Below are 22,392 nucleotides of genomic sequence, written 5' to 3'. Positions count from 1 at the left end.
TTACGCAATATTTCCATGGGCCTTTGCAACTCGGAATGTAATTCAATATTTCTGTACCAAATGTCATTGACTGTGTGTAGAACCCACCCCAAAATAAAATTAGATCATTAATAGATAATTCATGAAAAATTGAGATAATTTGCAATTATTTTATATGCACTTTAGAAATATGAATTTAATTTCTTGCTCAATTTGGTTTGAAAGATACCATAGCCATGCATAATTCCAGCGTGGTATACGGCACGATAAAATAATGGTCTGCATATTCAGCGTATGCGTAACTCTTCAAGTTTTTGAAGAAAAATGGCAATATTCATCACGACCCCACGTAAAAGACATGTTTGTGATGAATTTACAGAACCTCAGCGCTTGGTGACACCGGGAGCGACAATCACAGCTGATTCCGACTTCATGAGGTGATCTACTGAAATATAAGACAAGAAAGAAGACGAACGAACGTCAACGCGTTCGTAGTGCCATAACTCCAGCGAGCTCCGACGCCTTAGCTTCGGCGGCTGAGCTCCCTGGAGTTAGTGGTACCGGTATAATATATAGCCTGTGGTGCGGTGTGCATGTTGATTTTGTGCATGTGAGTGTGCATGTGATGTGGGGAGGGGGTGTAAGATATGTGGTGTAGAGAATGTTAGACTTCTTTAGTAAGTTTTAGATAGGAGTATCTATTATAAATATTTCCATTATAATTATAGATCTAGATCTAGATCTAGATCGTTGTGACGGACCTGCTGACTGTAGATCTACTGACTGTGTGTTGAGCTTATTATGATCGATACCGACGGAGGACTGGGGGGGGGGGGGGGGATGGGAGGGGGAAAGAGGAAATGCTACTTTCTTTGTGATAGATAGGTGGCTGTGGTAGTGACAGTGTGGGTGCATTGGATCTAATTAAAGGAGGGTGGAGAGGAAAAACATTACAATCAATGTAATTCAACAAATTTAGAATATGCCAGTTAATAACACTTCATAAACAAGATTCAATTCAATTAATGATTTGAAAACACCACTGACACTAAAAAACAATCATTTATACTAGCCTCCACGAGCGACTCGAAGCAAGAATGTGAAGGCGATTTCGGTCTAAGGGCTGTGACGTAAGAGGAGGGAAGACACGATGCCATCATAATATATTATGCAGCGATGGAGGTGCTGCACAAATAGCCTTTGCCTTTTTTAAGAATACTTCCACCTGTGTCATGGAGTGCACTGCTTGTGCATAAATGAATAATAATAACATAACTTCCATGAGCACGTATCCGGTATTCTGTCTCCGTATATTTCACAATTCGTGCTGCAATGACCTGCTCATGCTCAGACTGCAACTATGAACTGGCTTTTTAGTGGCGGGTCTTCCCTCTTACACCACACAAGTCCTGGCTGTAAAAACAGAGTTGCACAGTGGCCAAACTTTAGAGTTGTAAATCGGTCACTTCAAACAAAGATTACTTGGCAGGATGACAATATTTGGCTTTATCATACTTACTTTATTCAATATAAGACTCTCTTCTTTATATACATGTACATGCAAAATTTATCCAAATCTGACAACATTGTTTTTCTTCTCCACCCTCCTTTAAGTATACAATGTTGGGCCCTCCTGCCTTTTTTCCATTGTTCTTATATCTTGGCTTTGTTTGAAAGTATGAATTTGTCAACTAAATTTGTTTTGATAGATCTGTTGCCAGTCAATGTAGAGATATTTTTCCTTAGCCACTTATTTTGTCATAAACCACTGGCCCAGCTAGTGGCTATTATAATTAACAGCGCAAATGTCAGGAGACACTTTTGTGATTGGCGGCAGCTAACCTTACATCTTTGTTCTATTCTCACTTCCAGAGGTCATGGAACTTACATGGAAGAAGATGAGCTGATCGCATCAGTTGCAGGAGTAGTGGAGAAAGTCAACAAACTCATTAGTGTCAGGCCACTCAAAACAAGGTTTGTAGTTCACTCATTCATATATTTAATTTGTATTTTAAAAAATTGTTTGCAAATATACATCATTGGAAAGTAATCATCAAATGTAGAAGGCAAACCAAAACTATAATACAGGTGTATTAGAAAATTTGGAGAAAAAAACAACTAAATGTGTTCCTCTTTCCTAAGGTAATATTTTGTTATAAAACTTATAATGCAATTAGTTTTCTAAATGAAAACAAAGGAAGTGACCAAATTGCATGGAGAGATGTGTCAAAACCTGCTATAAACGATATAGAAAATTATAGTGCTTTCAGTTTCAACAAGGTTTACACATTTTGAAGAACCGATATCATCTACTCAGATTGGTTCGTAAAATTATCACTGTTCAGGAATTCAAACAATGTTTCTGAATTATTTGTTGTTTAATCCCTCTACAAAGTTAATATTCTCATCATTTTGTCAGTATTGCAACCTCTGAATATAAGCTTTGTATAACTATCACTGTTTTTGTCAATTATAGGTTGAAATGAATTGATTTTATAGTGGTATGTTGATAAATTGAGTTTTTTTTTGGTATGAGATTTTATGTGGTTTTCCTGCCTCGATCATTATTCTGTGCCTGTTCATTGTAGTAATAGTACATTGTGCACAAACCATAAGGCTTAAATCTTGGGAAGATGTTGTTATTGTTTACTTTTTTTTCATTTCTTAACAGATATAACGGAGAAGTCGGTGATGTCATTGTTGGAAGAATACAAGAAGTGAGTATGCATTCAGGATTGATGGAAGGATGCATATACTAGAGTTGGATTAAGCCAGATTTAAAATCAAATTGTTATGTTATTCAAATATTTAGAAATGTCCAACGCCAAGTAGTGTAATGAAGAATTGATTATTGATAATTGTCTTTGTGCAGCATATGCTGTGGTATGAGTAAAAACACACTGCCGTGCTGGGTTATGTAAAGCACCATGATGTATGCATTGACAAGGTGGATGTAAACTCTAGTCTCAATGCCATTTTAAGGTTATCTACTTCAACCTGTCATTTTATGTATTGTTTCCATCCTTTCAGATTCTAAGATTGCTTCATTAATGTCATGCATTGGGGAAAACCCTGCCTGTAATGTGTATGGGAACTTGCTTTCTTAACTTCTTAACTTGTTTTTCCAAACTTCTAAAGTTGTTTTTCTAAACTTCTAAACTTGTTTTTCTTAAGTTCTCGGACAGAAGAGATGGAAGGTGGACGCATTATATGAATGGAATCAATCATTTCAGATTTTAAGATTGTTTCATCAATGTCTTGCAAAAACTGCCTGTATGTGAACTTGTTTTCTAAACTTCTAAACTTGTTTTCCAAACTTCTAAACTTGTTTTCTTAACTTCTTGCATACTATCAATCAATCAAACTCCTGTAGGTCGGACAGAAGAGATGGAAGGTGGATGTCAACTCTCGTCTCAATGCCATTCTGATGCTATCCGCTGTCAACCTTCCTGGAGGGGAGCTAAGGAAGAGATCGGCTGAAGATGAGCTCAAGATGAGACAGTATCTCACTGAGGGAGATCTCATCAGTGTATCCTTAGATCATCATTTACTGAAAAAACAAGGAGGGGGGGGGGGGATCCAGAAACCTTTGCCCTGTGCATTGACATTTGCTCTGGTCAGGCTTCATTTCATCAAAGATAAAGGGTTAGGGCTTCAACTGTGTATCTGTTTAATTTAGGTTTTGATTTAGGGTAAGTATATTAAGGTAAACTGTTGGGTCTGATTCAAGATTTGCTTTGAATTACCCCTTACATGGGGTCAGAAGTGAGCCTAGCTAGCTGAATTATCTAAATTATCCAGAGTTTATTGTCTTTTTTAAATGTTTTATAACATCCTACATGTATGTGTATCTTAAACCTGAAATCAAAGTGGTATGCCCCCTTGGATATACATGCAAGGCTATAAACCTTCTTTTTGTACCACTTCTGCATTGCCCACATTTTTTCAGGTAACAGGGGTTTGCGTAGAGTATGGAAATGTTAGGCAATTATATGCATGTTATCATATTTGGTGCAACTGTTGTTAAGATGACATGCTGCATTTTGTACTGTGAAATGACGATAGTTGATATGATACCCCTATTGAAACGATTTGAAGAAGTGTGATTCCTTGACTGTGAGCTAACAGGCTGAGGTCCAGTCGGTGTTCTCTGACGGTGCTCTCTCACTACACACAAGGAGTCTCAAGTATGGAAAGGTATGTTGCAAATAATTAAATAATAATAGTTCAGTGGTAGAGCAGTGGTCTTGTAACCGGGAGGTTCCGGGTTTGAAACCAAGTCAATGTGCTCATGCCCTTTGATAGGACATTAATCCTCATTACCAAGTTCCTCAGAGTGGCTGTAAAGCGGTTGGTCCCCTGGTTGCTTACTTCCAAGCATGTACATGTTTTATTAGCAGTCAGGTAAAAGGAAAAAAAACAATGTACTTCAATTCCTCCCATATACAGCTTCCTATAAGTGTAGTCAATCTACATGTAGCAGTTGCATTGTATGTCTATGTTTTCAAATGTACAAATTTATATCATGTAACTAATAATCAATGGATAGATTGCATTCAGATCATTGAGCATTAGTATTTTAAATTGAACTAATAGATAATGACTGCAAAATCAAGAAAAATACACTGCACATTTCTTTAGATTTGTTTTTGGCTGTTATAATAATGCACATTTTTTTGAAATTATAAAAAAACTTAAGTAAATGCAGCAAATTTGTATGGAATGTCAACATGATGTCTAGGAATCGGTATACATGTATTATGTTCAGAGCAGTATTCGCCTAAAACACTCATGTCTCCCCTCTCTGTGGTATTCTCAGCTGGGGCAGGGCATCATGGTCAGAGTGTCGCCCTCTCTCATCAAGCGACGAAAAACCCACTTCCACAACCTGACGTGTGGAGCTTCCGTCATCTTGGGTAACAATGGGTACGTGTGGATCACCAGAACACCAACAGAAGAAGAGGAGGCACCGGATGGAGGGTTTGTCCAGAATCTGCAGGTGAGTTCTGTCCTTTGATGTCCTCCAGGGGGCTGTTTCACAAAACTTGTCATCAGTGACAAATGACAGTTTTTGTTGTAAGCTACTGAAATCCTTGCTTCTGATTGGTTATCAGCAGATTTGTCACTGATTTTTGTCATTTGTCATTGAAAAAAGGCTTTGTGAAACGGGTCCCTGGTCAGCATAGTCTTGCTCAACGAGTCTTCTTTGCTGATATGACAATGATCCAACATAAACTAGGGTTATAGTGTAGGCTATGATTGGCATTAATTTTTGATTTTCGATTGGACTTGGGGTTGATGAGTACTTCGTTTTATCCAGGATGGAGTTTAGGAGTTTCACTAGAGAACAAAATACTTAGAGGGCAATCATCACTGAAACATGTGTCATACAATTATTGAATTATTGTTGTGTTGTTGCTTACAAGGAAATGAAGTAAAATGCCAATCAATTTATCCACATCTGCGTTTTATGTAGGAAAAATGAGTAATACAGTTAATTTTCTTTCCTCACAAAAAGCAAAACTGTAATAGTTTCTAGTCCATTTCTAGTATTTGTTATTACATCAACGTACCCATCTTCTAAACCATCAAAGCTGACACACAAGAGGAATCAATTTTGAATGGATGCACAGCATCTGGGACAATAAATATTGGTCTCCCATCTATTCGACAAATTCTTCTCAGCAAATCTATACTCCTTATCATGCCCTTAGAATATCCACCTTTATTTTATAAGGCTTAAAAGTGGTACAATAAATCAGCGTATTCAATATTTTTAGTGCAGTACCCGGATGACTGACCAATATTGTTTTTGTATTGCTCAGTCATCCAGGAACTTCAACTATTGATATCGATATCATATCGACATCATATGATATCATATCAATATTATATATCATACGATAACTTCACGATTTACATTTATTTGTAACCTTGTATGTAAATGTGAAAGTTCACTTCCAAATTTATTTAGACCTATGCGAAGATTATTTGTAATTTTGTATACAATGTTATAAATTATGTACAATTTTCTTTATGAGAGAAGAGAATAAAAACCTATGAAAAAAAAATGAAAGAAAAAACGAAAATAAAGCCATATTTACCAAGGTAAGTCAAATTTTGTTATTTCGCTAGTCAGAATAATATAGATCATAATAATAATATTTTATGGCTTTGTTATTGTGTGATACAAGAATATATTGCTCTTGCTATGACAATATTGGACTCTTCTCCGACTCGTTTAATATTGTCATAGCTCGAGCAATATATTCTTGTATCACACTCAAAGCCATCCAATATACTGTGGCTAATCCGTTTCTCTCGTCTTTCAGCCTGTCTCCGATGAGGATCGTAGGGTGTTGGCAAGGTTACGGAACTGCATCTTAGGTCTAGCTGATCACAGGATGATGCTCTATGATACCAGTGTCATCTATACCTATGCTGCCTCAGAAGACTATCCAGTAAGTTCTCATGTTGCATGCATCCTGTCATCATTTTTTTTCTTTTTCAAAGTATATATTAAAACAACTCTCATACATAATAATAATAGTACATAGTTATAATGAAAATAATATCATGTTCATATAAACATAGAATATATAATAAAATATAGTGTGATAATAGTTAACTCATCAGCTAAAATTAGTTAACAAAATATCTGCCATTTCTTATTATGAAGATCAAGACGATTTTTTTAAAAAGCAATTTTAAGTTCCATATTTTCTAAATGTTTGAGAGCTTGTTGAAAAGAAGGAAATAAATCAAGTCTGAAATCAAAGGTAATTTTGTGGTGGAAAGTATGTGACAAAGAATGAAATCATTTCCTGATACTAGATGTTGCATGCTAGTAAGGCATAATTGTTAAATCTGTAAAAAGGTAGGTTTTATATCTATAATCTTCTGCCAACCAAGCAATAATATTAAATAGGAGTGCAGGCTGTTTGGCAGTTGAAAGATGAATTTGATAGAAATCGAAGTGAATGTGATCATTTTCTTTCTTAGTTTAATACTGATATTCAAAAGTCCCCAGTGAGTATGTGTTACAACATACGATTTGTTTTTGTTCGTTCACTCAGAATCAGTTGGATTGCAATCTTCCATATGAAAATTGAAGGTTTTTTGTGTGTTTGGTATGATGATACCGCACAAGTATTCGTTTTCATTTTACAACCTTCAGAATTTCCCCTGTGATCATCTTTTTTTATATTTTAAACTTCAGGTTGCTGATCTTCTTAACCCTGATATCATGAAGGATGTCATACTGAAGGTGAGACAGCAACTGAATCAAGAAGCAACGTAAAGTACATTCCTTCCAAAACATTTTAGGGTCAGACGCAAACTTGAAAGCGATACTGTCGGCAGTCTCCAGGGGCAATGCGTCCTCATTCGCTTACCCCGGACTTGGTGGAATTAATGTACGTACAAATCTCGATACCGCCCGCAGCAGAATTTTGATGACCGATGAGATGATCACTGGAGATTGCCTTGTAGACCGGGAGAACGTTCAGTGAGGGAGATTTATGATGATGATGAGCTTTCCTTGTGAGTCCTTACAAACTGGAGTGTGTGTGCATTACATCGGACCTGTTGGTAAAGTGAAGTCCACTCTCTGTGATGTATAACAACAGTTAGGTAAACACCCAAATGGTGTCAAGTTCTCCATTAGATCCCATGATTATGTGTCTTTAATAGTGCCTTGACATCTCTGTTTTGTTACTGGAGAGCGTTCGGGTGAGGGTGATTTATGATGATGATGATGAGCTTTCCTCGCGAGTCCTTACTTACTGGAGTGCGTGTGCATTACATCAGACCTGTCGGTAAAAGTGAAGTCCACTCTCTGTGATATATAACAACTGTTAGCAGGTAAACACCCAAATGGTGTCAAATTCTCCATGAGATCCCATGATAATGTGTCTTTGATAGTGCTTTGACGTCTCTGTTTTGTACCACAACAGAGTGGATGATACAGGAGATAGTCTGGTGCATTTTATCCTGTCTTAATGTCTAGGCCTGTCTTCATCACCTTGAGATTGCCAAATATCCCGCTATTTTGACAATCCCGATTGGAAATTATCCAGTTAATTTGCGTCTTTATCAGCCCAAAGTTGCAATTTCCAGGATATTTGGTCGAGATAATCATCCCAAGATATCTTGGGCTAGTTTGCAAAATATCCCGCTATTTGCCCCGTGCGTCTTCACCAGCCCTGAAGACTCGCACTATGTGCGAACGCTGAGCAAAATATCTTAAGCTAATTTCTTGAGCTCGGGCTGATGAAGACGCGATTTGTAACTTCGGGATTATTTTCCAAATCAGAAATAGCGGGCTATTTGGCAATCTCGAGCTGATGAAGACATACCTTCTGAGGTGAAAGTAAATGAAGCATAATTATCTGGATGCTTTAAAGGTACTATGTCCCGTTTGCAGCCAACCTCAAATGCTGTAGAACTTTGCAGGAATTATGAATATGTCATGTATGTCCTATCTGTGAAATTTAAACGTTAGCAGTGTCCTCATATTCAAATTATGCAAGGAAACCCGTTTACTTGCTAGACTTCACTGTCAGACACTATTGAATGACTGACTGGCTTTTTTTCTTCTTTGGTAATAACATACATGAAAAGAGTTGTAAAGGGTACATGAGCATTTGTCTACATCAATAACCCACTTCTTGTGATGGCCAAGATTAAACAGATTGAATCTTTGCGCAGCATAAAACGTATGACCATTCGGTACAATTGTCTGAAAATCAAGACAATTACTTTTGGGCTCTATAGCCCTAAAGTCGATTTGACAACTAATAGTCGTTATTTTCCCACTTGAAGACATTTTCAAGCCCCACCTTTTTTAGGGAAGTTCTAAATTAGTATTATCTTTCAAATGCAGTTGGAATTTAACTTTTTCATATTTTGGGCTTGCAAATGGGACATAGTACCTTTAATGAGCTGCTTTGCTACAGGCCGTGAACAAGTGATTGTAATATGCTTGAGTGGTGATGAGTTGAACAGCTGTACTTTACCAACAGCCATGAAGATATTGAAATTAATCTTGAGCTGTGTAACGGGTCACCATTTTGAGAGGAAATGACTCGGTGTAATTCTGAATTGTTCATCATCAGTAGTGAAGACCAGCCAGATACATTTACAAAACATGGCAGATATTACACCTCACATTTGCATACCGCTACTGTGAAACTATGCATGTAGCCCGAAGTACTGTCTCAATAGGCTATTTTTTTAATGTAATCAAATTTTAATAATGCACACATCTTTGTTCAGTACCTCGTTACAAATTATTTCATTCGCCTGTTACAAATAATTGTATTTCAATAGTCAGAATGTGACTTGCATGTATGTTCCGTGATGTAACGAAAGACAAGCCATACTATTAGTCCTAGCTAGTATCAATCAATGTATGCAATTCGCATTCTAACTACTGAATTTTTTTTGTTTTTTGTAACAGGTGATTGAAACAATTTGTATTTTGTAACATGACACTTGACAAAGATTTATGCAATAAATTTGATTATATTACGAAAATGGTCTATATTCTCATCTTCCTTTGCCCAGTACTTGGCTGTAATAGATTTTTTTCTTCCAAAAAGCATTCAGCATTTGGATATCATTTACCGGTAATCTTGAATATTCATACATTTTTACTGTTTAATTCCTTTTTGTCGCTGCATTCCTTTTGTTTTTCTAACTATTTCCAGAAATCAATCAAGATTACTTTGAAATGTGAAATTTGCTGTATAAAGAATGTGCATACCCTATGAATGATCTATTTTACGCAATTTATTAAATGTAATCATAAAGAGGCCGATATAGAATTTTTTTTGGTAATTGTGGTATAGGGTACATTTTTTTTTATCTATCTGGAGATGAAGAGGCTAATTCATGCCAAGTAATTGCTTCCCTTTTGTTAACAAAATATGAAACTGGATATTTCCAATAAAAGCCATTATGTACATTATATTACATAGCAATTGTACTTTTTGTTTTCCTTTACTTTCTTGTTGGGGGGGGGGGGGGTTGAGGTGTATGTTTATTTGTCTTTTTTATGTTGTTTAAAACTCCTTACATGGGCCAAATTATTCTGGAATTTTTAGATAAGAGCAAACTTGGGAGAGTTTCCCCCAAAGTGGATGTATGGGTTAGATTTAGGAGAGAGTAAGGGGTACGAGTAGCTATGACTGAGATGAGGGGGAGTGAAGATAGATTGGAAAGAAGCATGGATAGAGAGGGGAGAGATTTTTGAAGAAATTAATGTGTATGATAATGAAAGAAAGATTAAGACTTATTTTATTTATTCATGTTGCGTTAGCAAGGTAAGCACATTTCAAATCCCCCCTGCTCCCTCCCCCTTTCTATCTCTCAATATTTGTTCATGAACTCTCTCTCTCACTTTTACTGTCACAATCTCTGTCTCTCTTTAGCTCGGTACTTTCTCTTTTTCTCTGTTATCTACACAATCTCCATCTCTCTGTGTAATCGGTACTTTCTCTTTCCCTCTCTCTCACTTTTACTCCGTCACAAGCCCTCTCTCTTTATCTCCTACTCTCTCTCTTTTACTGTCTTAATCTCTGTCTCTCATTCACCTGTACTCTCTTTCTCTCTGTCTTTTGCATGTATCACTCTTGGTCCAGTAAAAAAAACCTCACTGCTGATGCATAGTGTAGGCAGCATTGGGGCAAGTTAGAGAGAACAAGATAAGAGCAAAAAAATATTAGCCCCACTTAATCTTCCCAGAGACATTTAAAATGACTGGGTACTTGCTTCAGATATTAAAATAAGAAAAAATGAAAATTAATGTTGATACATAAACAAGGAGATCAATTGCAGAGGTATTCATTTGTAACATTTCATATTCTCAAGTATGAATTTATTCCCAGACATAGAAAATGTTCATATTGTGCAACACATGAAACAAGAAAACTTCCAAGAAAACCATAGTAAAAATATCACAAGTACATTGTGTTTACACAATATGATAACAAGAGAAACACAAATATGCCATCAAATTTAAACATCTCTATTTTAACTATAACATAACTTAAGAAGACAAAGACTTTTCTCTTACTATTCTATAGACTCTACTTAAAAGATATGGCATGGATGAACAGGAAAGACTGGCCCGATTACCACTGCATGCACAATTTGAAGAAACAATATTAATCAAAATAAATGACAATTATTATAATTGGTCTTTGGACGATACACAAGTACACTAATTTTAATGTATCACTTGTTTTTACTACTGTACCTTTCCCCGCCCCTTTCCCTTGGAATAAATTAATTTAGGCACAAATATAACATGAAGATTATAGAAGTGAAATAGAGAAAATAGTGACACAAAAGACGAAGGAATCAAGGTTGCTCAGCAGGACTGCTCTCTAAATGGTTAGGAGATTATTTTCCATTACACTTGTAGATTGGAGAAGATGACAAAAAAAAAATCACCAATAAAATGGCAAAAATGCCCCTCTTTTCCCCTATTTGATACTTTTCGACTAAAGTATTTTATAGTACAGTATTTATAACAAATTTTAAAGCAAGTGCACCTATTTGCTGTAACTGTACTTGCATAATTGTGCTCCAAATATACACATTTCTCTTTTCATGAACATATCTTGATCATGTTTTCAAATATGTGGAAGAAGATTTAGAAAACTGGTGCTGTTTACAACGCAACAAAGGATCACACAATGATCATTACTCAATGGGAATTGGAAGTTTAAGCCACACAAATCTTTAATTAATACTCCTTTTCCCAATCCTTTAATAATAAAGGTAAATAATTTGACAGGTCACAAAGAAAAAAATCTCACATGGCTTTACACTGCATTTGTTCTATGACATAGCAATAAAATACAAATGAATGTGCATACTGTATGTGGAGAAAACATGAAGTGAACAGCAAATCAGAAAATTTTGAATATTATGATTTGGTCTTTGGGAGAAAATATAAAGCGAAGTGTAACGCCATGTGAGAAATGATACCAAAACAGAAAATACATCAATTTTCTAAATTGATATCATTACAGAGGCAACAGAATTCCTAAGTCCTTGAATTCTAAATTTGTCGTTGGCAATTCTTTTGTCTCTGGAAGGGAAAGCTGATAGTCCCCAATACAACGATTTGTAATGTCACTCCGGCAACAGTTCATTAGATGGTACTAGCTGTCGCAACGTCAGTCATTTTCAATTCTATAACTCGTCGTGATCTTCCTCATATTCTTCATCGCCTTCCTCTTCTCCACCTGGTGGGGGAGCCCCTCCTGCACCTTCGTATAATTTACTAACAATAGGTTGAACAATAGCTTCAAGCTCCTTTTTATGCTCTTGGTAGTCTTCGGTTTCTGCATCGGGGTTGGCATCGAGCCATTCAATCTGCTCATCAACCGCGCTCATAATGGTTTCCTTTTCGTCTTCCGATAATTTACCGCCAAGCTTTTCCTCGTCGTTGACCTGGTTCTTAAGCGAGTATGAGTAGCTCTCGAGGTCATTCCTTGCCTCGACCTTCTCCTTCATCAACTTATCATCCTCTGCGAATCTCTCGGCTTCGTTCACCATCCTCTCGATGTCCTCCGGCGTAAGGCGGTTCTGATCGTTGGTAATGGTGATCTTTTCTTTGTTGCCTGTGCCCTTGTCTTCAGCGCTGACCCTCAGGATGCCGTTGACGTCGATCTCGAAGGTGACCTCGATCTGTGGGACGCCACGAGGTGCTGGTGGGATGCCGTTCAAATCGAACTTTCCAAGAAGATGGTTGTCCTTTGTCATTGATCTTTCACCTAAATGGAGAAACAAAGCATGGGATTAGAAATTTTAGAATAATGAGTTAGCAAACCTTTTGATGGAAAGACATGCCATTTTCTCAGAGTATCAGAGCTTAATTTGTTTATCACTGGATTCGTGCAGAACAGAAATTTAAAAAAAGTTGTGCTTCTTACTATTAAAATCTTGGTTCATTAAAGAATAACTACATCTCTAAATTGTATTGAATGATAAGACACAAAATACTATTAGTACAATTAAACCCAATTCCCAGTACACATGAAGCTCATGTGATGCACAGCTCAAGTGATGCACAAAGCTTGTCATGTATCAACTTAATTCTTCAGGATTATCAGTGAAGGCAAGGACGTGTCTGACAGTACAGGGACCCGTTTCACAAAGCCTTTTTTCAATGACAAATGACAACAATCAGTGAAAAATCTGCTGATAACCAATCAGAAGCAAGGATTTTAGTAGCTTATAACAAAAACTGTCATTTGTCACCGATGACAAGCTCTGTGAAACACCCCCCAGATGTCAGAATGCTAGCATCACGTATTCCAAAGCCAGGATGAAGCAGACTAATCACTCTTATCCATTATCCAGAAGAAAAAAAACATTAAACCAAACTCACCTTCAAAGACTTGGATGGTTACGGTTGGCTGGTTGTCTGCAGCTGTGGAGAAGATCTGTGATTTCTTGGTGGGTACGACGGTGTTCCTTCCAATGAGCTTGGTCATGACGCCTCCGACAGTCTCGATACCCATGGTCAGGGGGTTGACATCAAGAAGAACAAGGTCACCTTCAGAGGAAGAAAACAAAAATCACAACAGGGTTAGATCACTGGGTAATAATGGGTAATTGAGAAAGATCTTCATACCAAGGGTAACCCTCTCTAAAGCAAATGGTAATATTTTTGTGAAATTAGCCAATATACATTGCACAAAACTGAATTTTATTCTCTATCATTCACAATCTTTTTCAAAGCCACTTAAATTTAAAAAAAAAATAAAGTTTCATTTACAGATTTTTAGATACACACATTGATCCAACTATGATCTCGATAACAAATGAAGACAAATTGACGGGGGTCAATTATCTTTGATGATTGAAATGTGTTAGAGAATCCTTGGAAGACCTACAAATGTACTTGTCTCCGTCTCTCTGCTAAGTTTATATATATCTAGAGACTGGTTTCATGCTAAAGGCCCCACTTAAGTTTTAAACTATCTATCAATTGTGTAACTGATATGAACTATAGGACCTTTGATGAGGCCTTTGACAACCCAAAAATCTTGAAAGCTACGGTCGGCTTAAAAAAAAAAAAAAATAATGTAATAAAGCATTCAAAACAGACATATCAGCCCAAAGAGGGAGTTTTTTTTAAGTTAGAAAAAAAAGAAAGGAAAAAAGATTTCCGACTGACCAACCCATGTTTTGGCACCTAAAGGCAATGCAACATTTTTCGTTTTAAGGCCTGATTGGAAAGTATCTTAAGAAGACTTACTTGTCTCTGCCTCTCCGCTGAGAACACCCCCTTGGACGGCAGCACCATAGGCAACGGCCTCATCGGGGTTGATTCCACGGGACGGTTCCTTCTTGTTGAAGAAGTCCTTGACGAGCTGCTGGATCTTAGGGATACGGGTGGAACCACCGACGAGAACGATCTCGTCGAGCTCCTCCTTCTTGATGCCGGCGTCATCCATGACACGCTGCACAGGCTTCATGGTGGAACGGAAAAGATCCTGGAAAGGAAAAAACAAAAGAAACAAATGTATGATTAGTCAGTCCACTGTATGAATGGCAATAAATTAACATGCATCTTATTCATGATGCCACTTAACCTTACAGAATAAAACATGAAAGCTGGACTTTTACCTTTTTTGACTGATATGAAGAATAAAATATCAGGGTAAATATGTCATGTGGAAGCGCCTAACATTCATTTAAGGACCGTCTGTACTAGTTCGGCCAGAAGGGATTACACCACCCAGCGAGGTTGCTGACAGGTGGCTATCTCATCAACTCAGCTCTCAATTTACATAGGAAAAAGAGGATCATGGGGGACCAACAGGCACCGATTGAGGAAGTTTTCTACATAGAGGTAACAAGAAGCTACAAGTAGTACAGTGGGGCTTTAAAAAAAAAATACCCTCTTTCATACTTCTTGTAGTAGACAATTAGAGGCAATTACGTGTGAGGATTCAAATTCTTTGTTCTAGGTTATTCACAAATACATCCTGCATTGAAAAGAAAAACTAGATGGAATTCGACTGCGCGCAGTCGAAAATGATGCCTCCGTCATAGAGCAATTTTACAAACCGAAACGGAAGAAATTTTTCAAATTCAAGTTCAATTGTAATCCATTAACATGTTCTCAGAATATCGTGATTACAAGCAATTTCTCATATACATATATGACCCTTTGATCTTTGACCTCATGACCCTAAAATCTACTCAGTTCATTGGCTCTGCAAGATTTCCTGAGTTAAATAGTAATCCATCTGTCAGTTCTAATGAGAATGCGTCCACAAGCTATTTTTGCATACATAATGAGCCCATGACCTTTGATCTTATGAACCATTCATTGGCTCTGCAAGATACATAAATGATCTAAGTTTGGCAGGAATCCATCAATCGGTTCTTGAGATAAGGCGATCACGAGCTGTTTTTGCATACACAATGTGCGCTGTGACCTTTGACCTCGTGACCCCAAAATCTAATCAGTTCATTGGCTTTGCAAGATACATACATGACCAAAGTTTGGCAGGAATCCATCAATCGGTTGTTCAGATAACGCGATCACAAGCTGTTTTTGCATACATAATGAGCCCTGTGACCTTTGACCTTTGACCTCGTGACCCCAAAATCTAATCAGTTCATCAGCTCTGCAAGATACTTACATGACCAAAGTTTGGCAGGAATCCATCAATCGGTTGTTCAGATAACGCGATCACAAGCTGTTTTTGCATACATAATGAGCCCTGTGACCTTTGACCTTTGACCTCGTGACCCAAAATGTAATCAGATTGTTTTCCTATAGTGATACACACTATCACTAAGTTTGAAGTTTAAATCTCCAGTGGTTCTTGAGATATCATGATAACAATCTCAATGTATGGAATTTCATAAGTGGACCTCTGTGACCCTTGACCTTTGACATACGTCCTCCAAAATCTAATCAGATCGTCTTCCTATGGTGATACATACTATCCTTAAGTTTGAAGTTTAAATCTCAAATGGTTCTTGAGATATCGCGCTAACAAACTCAATACAAGGAATTTCATGAGTTGACCTCTGTGACCTGTGACCTTTGACCTACGTACTCCAAAATCTAATCAGATCGTCTTCCTATGGTGATAAATACTATTCCCGAGTCTTAAGTTTAAATCTTAAATGGTTCTTGAGATATTGTGATAACGGTCAAACGGGACGGACGGACGGACGTACGGACGGACGGACGTACGGACGTACGGACGTACGGACGGACAACCCGAAAACATGATGCCTCCGGCACCACCTTCGGTGGCGGAGGCATAAAAATAATCAAGCAAATTTTACTTTGGTGTGCAGTGCTTACCATGTTCAATTCCTCAAATCGGGCACGAGTGAGAGTCTCTGAGAAGTCTTCGCCATCAAAGAAGGATTCAATCTCGATACGGGTCTGATGCTGCGAGCTGAGCGCCCTCTTGGCCTTCTCCACCTCACGACGAAGCTTCTGTACGGCCCTGTTGTCCTTCCTCACATCCTTGCCCTTCTTCTTCTTGTAAAGCTTGATGAAATGTTCCATCACACGCTGGTCAAAGTCTTCACCACCTGTGGTCCAAGAAAGAAAAAAACAAACATGTTGTTTTAATTCTTTAAAGATAAAGTTGAGTTCTGGTCATGCGATTGCATTGTGAAAGAAACGTTGCAGAATCGAACAGAAAAGGTTGATCATCTAGCATATAAGTATTGGTGTGTACTGCAAGGTTCTGGAATCATCAAAATGATAAGAAATTTGGCCCAGTCTTGGTAAAGTTACAAGCACTGTACACAGAAAGATGTATATGGGACTACACAAACATGTGGCATAAAAATCTTTAAGTCCTTATTCAATCCTGATGAACATATTGTATCTTTCTATGTCTGATTGAATGATGATGCATGAGCTCTAAAATCACAAGTTTACTACAATACCTACTCAATGATTTTCTCTAGAGAATGCTTTAGCCATTATTAACATAGGCATCTTAAAAAGCCCTTATGTAAATGGTATAATGACATGTAGATATCCAAGATTAAGTTTCATACCGCATTTCAACGAGCAAACAATTTCATTGTCTGTTTGGACTCTTAGGAGCATTAACTCTTTGTTGAAGTATATGATATTATAGTAACACCTTTCTAGCTCCGAATACAGTCAAACCTGCTTTAGTGACCACCTGTCCACAAAGGCCACATTTTTTGTTACCCTTGAAAATGGTTTCTCATTGAAACATGTATTAAAGGAACCTGTCTACAAAGACCACCTGTCTACAAAGGCCCCTTTTTGCGTTACCCTTGGGCGGAGCGTTGCAGACAGGTTTGACTGTAGATGGTATAAACATCATCAAATTGTACCCTTGTATGTGCAGGGAAGTTACACACAATATATCACAATGGGCACACTCTTACCAAGATGGGTATCTCCGTTGGTCGAGATGACTTCAAATACTCCATTATCGATGGTCAGGAGAGAAACGTCAAAGGTACCACCGCCAAGATCGAAAACAAGAATGTTCTTTTCTCCTTCTTTCTTGTCCATACCATAAGCAATGGCGGCAGCAGTACTGTAAGAAAGAAAGAAAGAACCAATTAATAACACATATTTTTCGGCATAATCACTAGTCAGGAATTGTTGTCCCCACAGCACAATAATCTAATCCATGTCTATTTCTGCACTTTCATATCTATTCTTAATTTTTGTATATAAGCATTTTATTCAGTTATTTATCCCTGGAAAATTACATAATCCAAAGGCTTGAAAAGATGATCTGTGCATACATGTAGTCAGAAGTGTGTTTACTCTGTTCGGAGCCAGAACCCAGAAGGTCACCTCTGTATCAACTTATATGAGTTAATAATGCCCTTCCGGATCTATACAAACAGTATGTTCTATTCTTATGGGGCGTCGCAAGAAAATTGCGATTGATTGCAGGTTGCAAAATTTGCAACTGATATTTGCAATCGATTGCAACTCAACTTTAATGCAACACCCCACTAGTCTCTTGAATTTCCTAGGATTCTGTTCTGTTGCAAACTTGCAATTAATCGCAAGACTTGCGCTTGATTTTGGGGATTTGCAATTGATTGCAACTTTCTTGCAGCACCCCTAAGTCTGTTCTAGTTCCTGGGTTTGAAAAAAAATTAAAATACTTACGGTTCGTTGATGATCCTCATGACGTTGAGACCAGCAATGACACCGGCATCCTTGGTGGCCTGGCGCTGAGCATCGTTGAAGTAAGCAGGGACAGTCACAACGGCATGGGTTACCTTCTTACCCAAGTAAGCCTCGGCAGTTTCCTGTAAATGAATCGGAACAATGTTAGGCTTATGCAAAGTGAGGCTTATGCAAAGATATTTTTAGAATTTACATCCACCAACATAAGCATCTTTGTTTAGTTATGATAGAAGCCCCTTACAATGTTTATTCAAATTCTATATCATGCGCTGGGACCTGTTTTTTAAATGGCTTGTAGATTACAAAGATGTAGATCCTAATCAAGTACCAAAATCCAGCTCTACCATTATTAACATGAGAGATACATGTCGGGTTCCATTTCATAATAACATGTGGTCTTTCGAACACTTTGCACTCAGCAGATCATGGATGGACAGTTTTACTCATTTTCCTACATGCCTTGGACTGAAATCATAGAAGCATTCTAAACTTAAAGTCTTTCCTTACCTTCATCTTGACGAGTACCATAGCGCTGATCTCCTCGGCAGCAAAGATCTTGGAATCTGCACCGACGTTGACACGTACATGGGGCTTGCTGTTCTTGTTCTCAACCTGAAACATCAATCCAAACGTGAAAAGAATATTGTTTTAACATGACTGTGGACTGTTGCATCAAATTCTCTCAAGCTTTAGAGTACAATTTCTTAACTGAATATTGTCTTGGAGAATAACAGGATAATAAATGGGTAACAGTGGGATTTGAATTGGTGCTATATCTAAGTTTGTAACTCCAACACATATCAAACAAACCACAATTGTAGTTGAAGCATTGAAGCAAATGCCATAAATCTTTCAATACTGATAGACAGATAAACCCCCCCCCCCCCTAAAAAAAAAAAAAGAGTACCGGTAGTGATATTCTGCCTAATTAAAGTTTTTTTTTGATGAGTAAAAATTCCTGAGAGCCATCTTCTCAATATTCTTAAGAAAATAGAATCAGCAGTATTACACACCTTGAAAGGGAAATACTTGAGATCGTGCTTGACGGCTGGATCATCCCAAGTCCTTCCGATCAACCTCTTGGCATCAAAGACAGTGTTCTCTGGGTTGCTCGTCAGCTGGTTCTTGGCAGCATCACCGATAAGACGCTCACCGTCGCTGGTGAAAGCGACGTACGAGGGCGTGATTCGGTTTCCTTGGTCATTGGCGATGATCTCTACGCGACCATTCTTGAACACACCCACACTGTTCATCAGAAATGATGAGGAAAAAAAAGTGTTTGAAATGTTCATTAACTTTGAGAAGAGTATTAAAAAGAGATAGTAATATAGATCTAGGGTCTAGAATCTAGACATCTAAAATTGACTTTAAATTTAAAAAATCACTTTGATACTTTGAACTGGTTAATCTACCATTTGAATTTCATTGGTACAAAGCAAATTAATGCTAGTTGCTACATTAATGATTTCTTTACTTTTCATAGTTTGTCATCTGTTCAACAAAAAATTGACAAGTCTCAGTAGTACTACTACTAGTTGTAAGAAGATGGTTCATGAAATGCAGTCTTTCTTTTTGTGTCCACTAATTCTTACCAAGAGTAGGTTGTGCCCAAGTCAATTCCAATGACAGTTCCAATATCCTTCTTGGTATCTTCCTCGTCTTCAGCAGCAAAGGTGAGAGACGCAGAGAGCGCCACCAAGCACATACACAAAAGAAGCTTCCTCATTGTGATTGTCTTTCTTCTGTAAAATGAAAGAGAAAACATTCAAACTTAGCAAGTTAGGCTGGAATTGAATCTTAAATCAGGGAGGTGAGACTTTAAATGGAGATTCCGTCTCGAAAGAATTTCCCGAGGGAAAGATATTCAAGATTAACTTGGCTTAACAACAAGTAATTTAACCCTCTTCAGCCATCAAATCTATCAACAGCCGCCCTTATCAGACCACAGATGCCCTCTGGCGATCCAAATGTTACGAAGTGTTACGCAACGCGGCCTGCTTCCCTAAGCTCTCCAAACACTTGGTCGTAAAAAAAAGGCTTTGAAGCCATGCGAGTCACCGAGAAAATGACGTCATACTCATTGAAGATGTATATAGCTATAACAGACAAAAATACAAAATCGACAACTTATGGCACAAGGCAACCTTCTATTGGTTATCAAATGCTTTCGCTGTGCTCGGATAACTCTTCTGAAGACGTAGCCATCTGAACCAGCGAAATCGACCAAGGAAATCGCGAGTTAGAGTGAATGCAAGTTTCTCATCATCATCACGTTCTCTTCTAATTATTGACATTTTCCGAAAGTTTCCGAAATTTTTACATAGCTAGGAAGGTAGTCCATAAGTTTATCTCTTAAAATAACTAAATGAAACTGTGTTGTATATTTGCGCATTTGGTTTAATGAGGGTTAGAAGTTGTCAATTCATCACCACTTTTCACCCCGAGTACGGGCCGGCGACGCGAAAGCCGCCGTGCTCGCTGGGCTGTACATGCTGGATGTTGTTGGTGGAAACACACATAGCTGCATTACTACCCTGGCCGTGTATTCAAAGTTGTGCTATTGATTCTCAACATTTCAAACACCACTGTACAAAACTCAACTGATTTCATTCAAAGGCAGTACTATAGTGACGATTGATGACACCTAAAGAGCATTAAAATACAATTTGTTTAACTTTCTGATGTTAGAAAGAATAATTTCAAAATTAAAATTGTGAGTCTACTGTCAAACTTGCCGATCAACCGCATCGGGATGATTATGTGCATTTGTACTGTATGTTGTGAGTGTATTGACTATTCATGTATTCAAATGCTGCCTATTTACATGGAGCGGCCTACGCATTCACGATGAAACCATTTAACCGTACATTCTGGTTCGCTGCAACGAATAAGATTTTCCGTTGATGGTATTTCACACTTGCAATTGGTCTCCAAGTTCCCATACACCAGGCTCAAGAATCAAATCTTCCTCAAAGTCAGTCAGAAAGTCTAAATCGTCGCCTACCAAATACTCTTCCCTACTGTACGCCGCCATTTTTGTCGATAGCAGCCGATGTGTATTTCCAACAATGCATTTCGCGAGCCCTATGTCACTCAGTTTCGGGAGTGAGATTTACGAGCTGTGCGGTCCGGGTGGGGGATTAAGGGGATTATAATAGGGGGAAAAAAGACTGTCGGTGCAACGGACTGCTTCAAAGGGCCCTCTTAGATGCGGAATCCATTTAACTCACATGCCCTGCTTAAATCAATCTTATCTGCCAGACAATTAAGTACAAAATTTGATTACATTAATTATTCAATTATTAAATGCATTGTCTACCAGTCAATGATCAACACGATTAACATGTAGAATCTACCAGTGAAATTGTTGGTCCCAGCCAAATTGGGGGGATGCCTGATCATTCTAACTGTTAGGGATGGTAAGTCGTGCAACTTGATTGAAAGTCAGAATGGACACACCCACCTTCATACTTATCCACCTAAATCACTAGTAAAAGTCTTTATGAAACATGACAACATGCAAACAATATAGACCTTTTACTTGTAGTAAAGATATTTTACTCCGCTCGATTCATCAATTTTCCTGTTTCAAGATTCTCTCATCATTATGTTCATTTAAAATCACACTCTCATATTCTCAATTCAAGTTCAAGCAAGAACACCAGCGCACTGCAGCAGCAGAAGTTCTGAAGCAAAATCAAAATTGTCGTTGCACAGCCGCATATTGAATGATTACAATATAAAAATTGATGTACACTTACATTTCTCAGGTTTAAAAAACGATGAATTATTGAACCAATTGAACAAAATTCCTTCAAACTCAGATATTCACAGAATTTAACAGGCACATACGATCAGCTGATTGAACGTCGAGTGAATGATGTGTGTAGAATATAATGCGGGTATCTAAGCGGTGTACACGTGTGTAAAATGAATAGAACGATGCCTGTTACAGGATCTACGTTCATTTTTACGTGTGCGTAGCTGATCGTGGCCAACGCTGATTGGTCAATAACCGGCAACATGGCTCGCTGTCATTGGTCGATCATAGTGACACGTAAACTTAGTAAATATTGATGTCATATACCGCGAACTGACTCGACTACACTTCCTGAAATTTCATCAGAAATCAATACACAAAGTTAAGGAGATAATTACTCTACCTTTAGGAAACCTAACGTGTCCTTCCATAATCTGACGTGGCATTCTCATCCTCTGCC

The 22,392-nt window shown here is 37.8% G+C and overlaps 2 protein-coding genes across 3 annotated transcripts; one reads left to right on the top strand and one right to left on the bottom strand.

Annotated features, from left to right (window-relative positions):
- The first annotated feature begins 254 nt into the window (after positions 1-254).
- LOC584561 (exosome complex component RRP4) lies at positions 255-8,082 on the top strand. The gene is made up of 8 exons (XM_030997750.1): positions 255-416; positions 1,852-1,953; positions 2,651-2,696; positions 3,353-3,508; positions 4,108-4,176; positions 4,799-4,978; positions 6,312-6,440; positions 7,199-8,082. Exons 1-8 carry the CDS (start codon positions 304-306, stop codon positions 7,277-7,279), a joined length of 876 nt encoding a protein of 291 aa, XP_030853610.1. The 5' UTR covers positions 255-303; the 3' UTR covers positions 7,280-8,082.
- Positions 8,083-10,823: 2,741 nt separating this feature from the next.
- Positions 10,824-22,109, bottom strand: LOC584585 (endoplasmic reticulum chaperone BiP). 2 transcript variants are annotated; one of them, XM_030997113.1, is made up of 10 exons: positions 21,934-22,109; positions 19,765-19,914; positions 19,186-19,417; positions 18,680-18,784; positions 18,152-18,294; positions 17,407-17,561; positions 16,331-16,566; positions 14,258-14,495; positions 13,385-13,552; positions 10,824-12,767 (listed from the first exon to the last, which is right to left on the bottom strand). In XM_030997113.1, exons 2-10 carry the CDS (start codon positions 19,896-19,898, stop codon positions 12,184-12,186), a joined length of 1,995 nt encoding a protein of 664 aa, XP_030852973.1. In that variant the 5' UTR covers positions 19,899-19,914; positions 21,934-22,109; the 3' UTR covers positions 10,824-12,183. The 2 variants fall into 2 exon arrangements, with proteins under 2 accessions (XP_030852973.1, XP_030852972.1); XM_030997112.1 differs by lacking the exon at positions 21,934-22,109 and having other exon boundaries at positions 19,765-19,930.
- Between the last annotated feature and the right edge of the window lie 283 nt (positions 22,110-22,392).

The sequence above is a fragment of the Strongylocentrotus purpuratus genome, unplaced genomic scaffold (genome assembly GCF_000002235.5).
Source record: "Strongylocentrotus purpuratus isolate Spur 01 unplaced genomic scaffold, Spur_5.0 spur5_scaffold_4, whole genome shotgun sequence".
NCBI classification, from domain to species: domain Eukaryota; kingdom Metazoa; phylum Echinodermata; class Echinoidea; order Camarodonta; family Strongylocentrotidae; genus Strongylocentrotus; species Strongylocentrotus purpuratus.
Note: the sequence above shows the minus strand (reverse complement) of the source record. Positions and strands in the feature narration are given on the sequence as shown.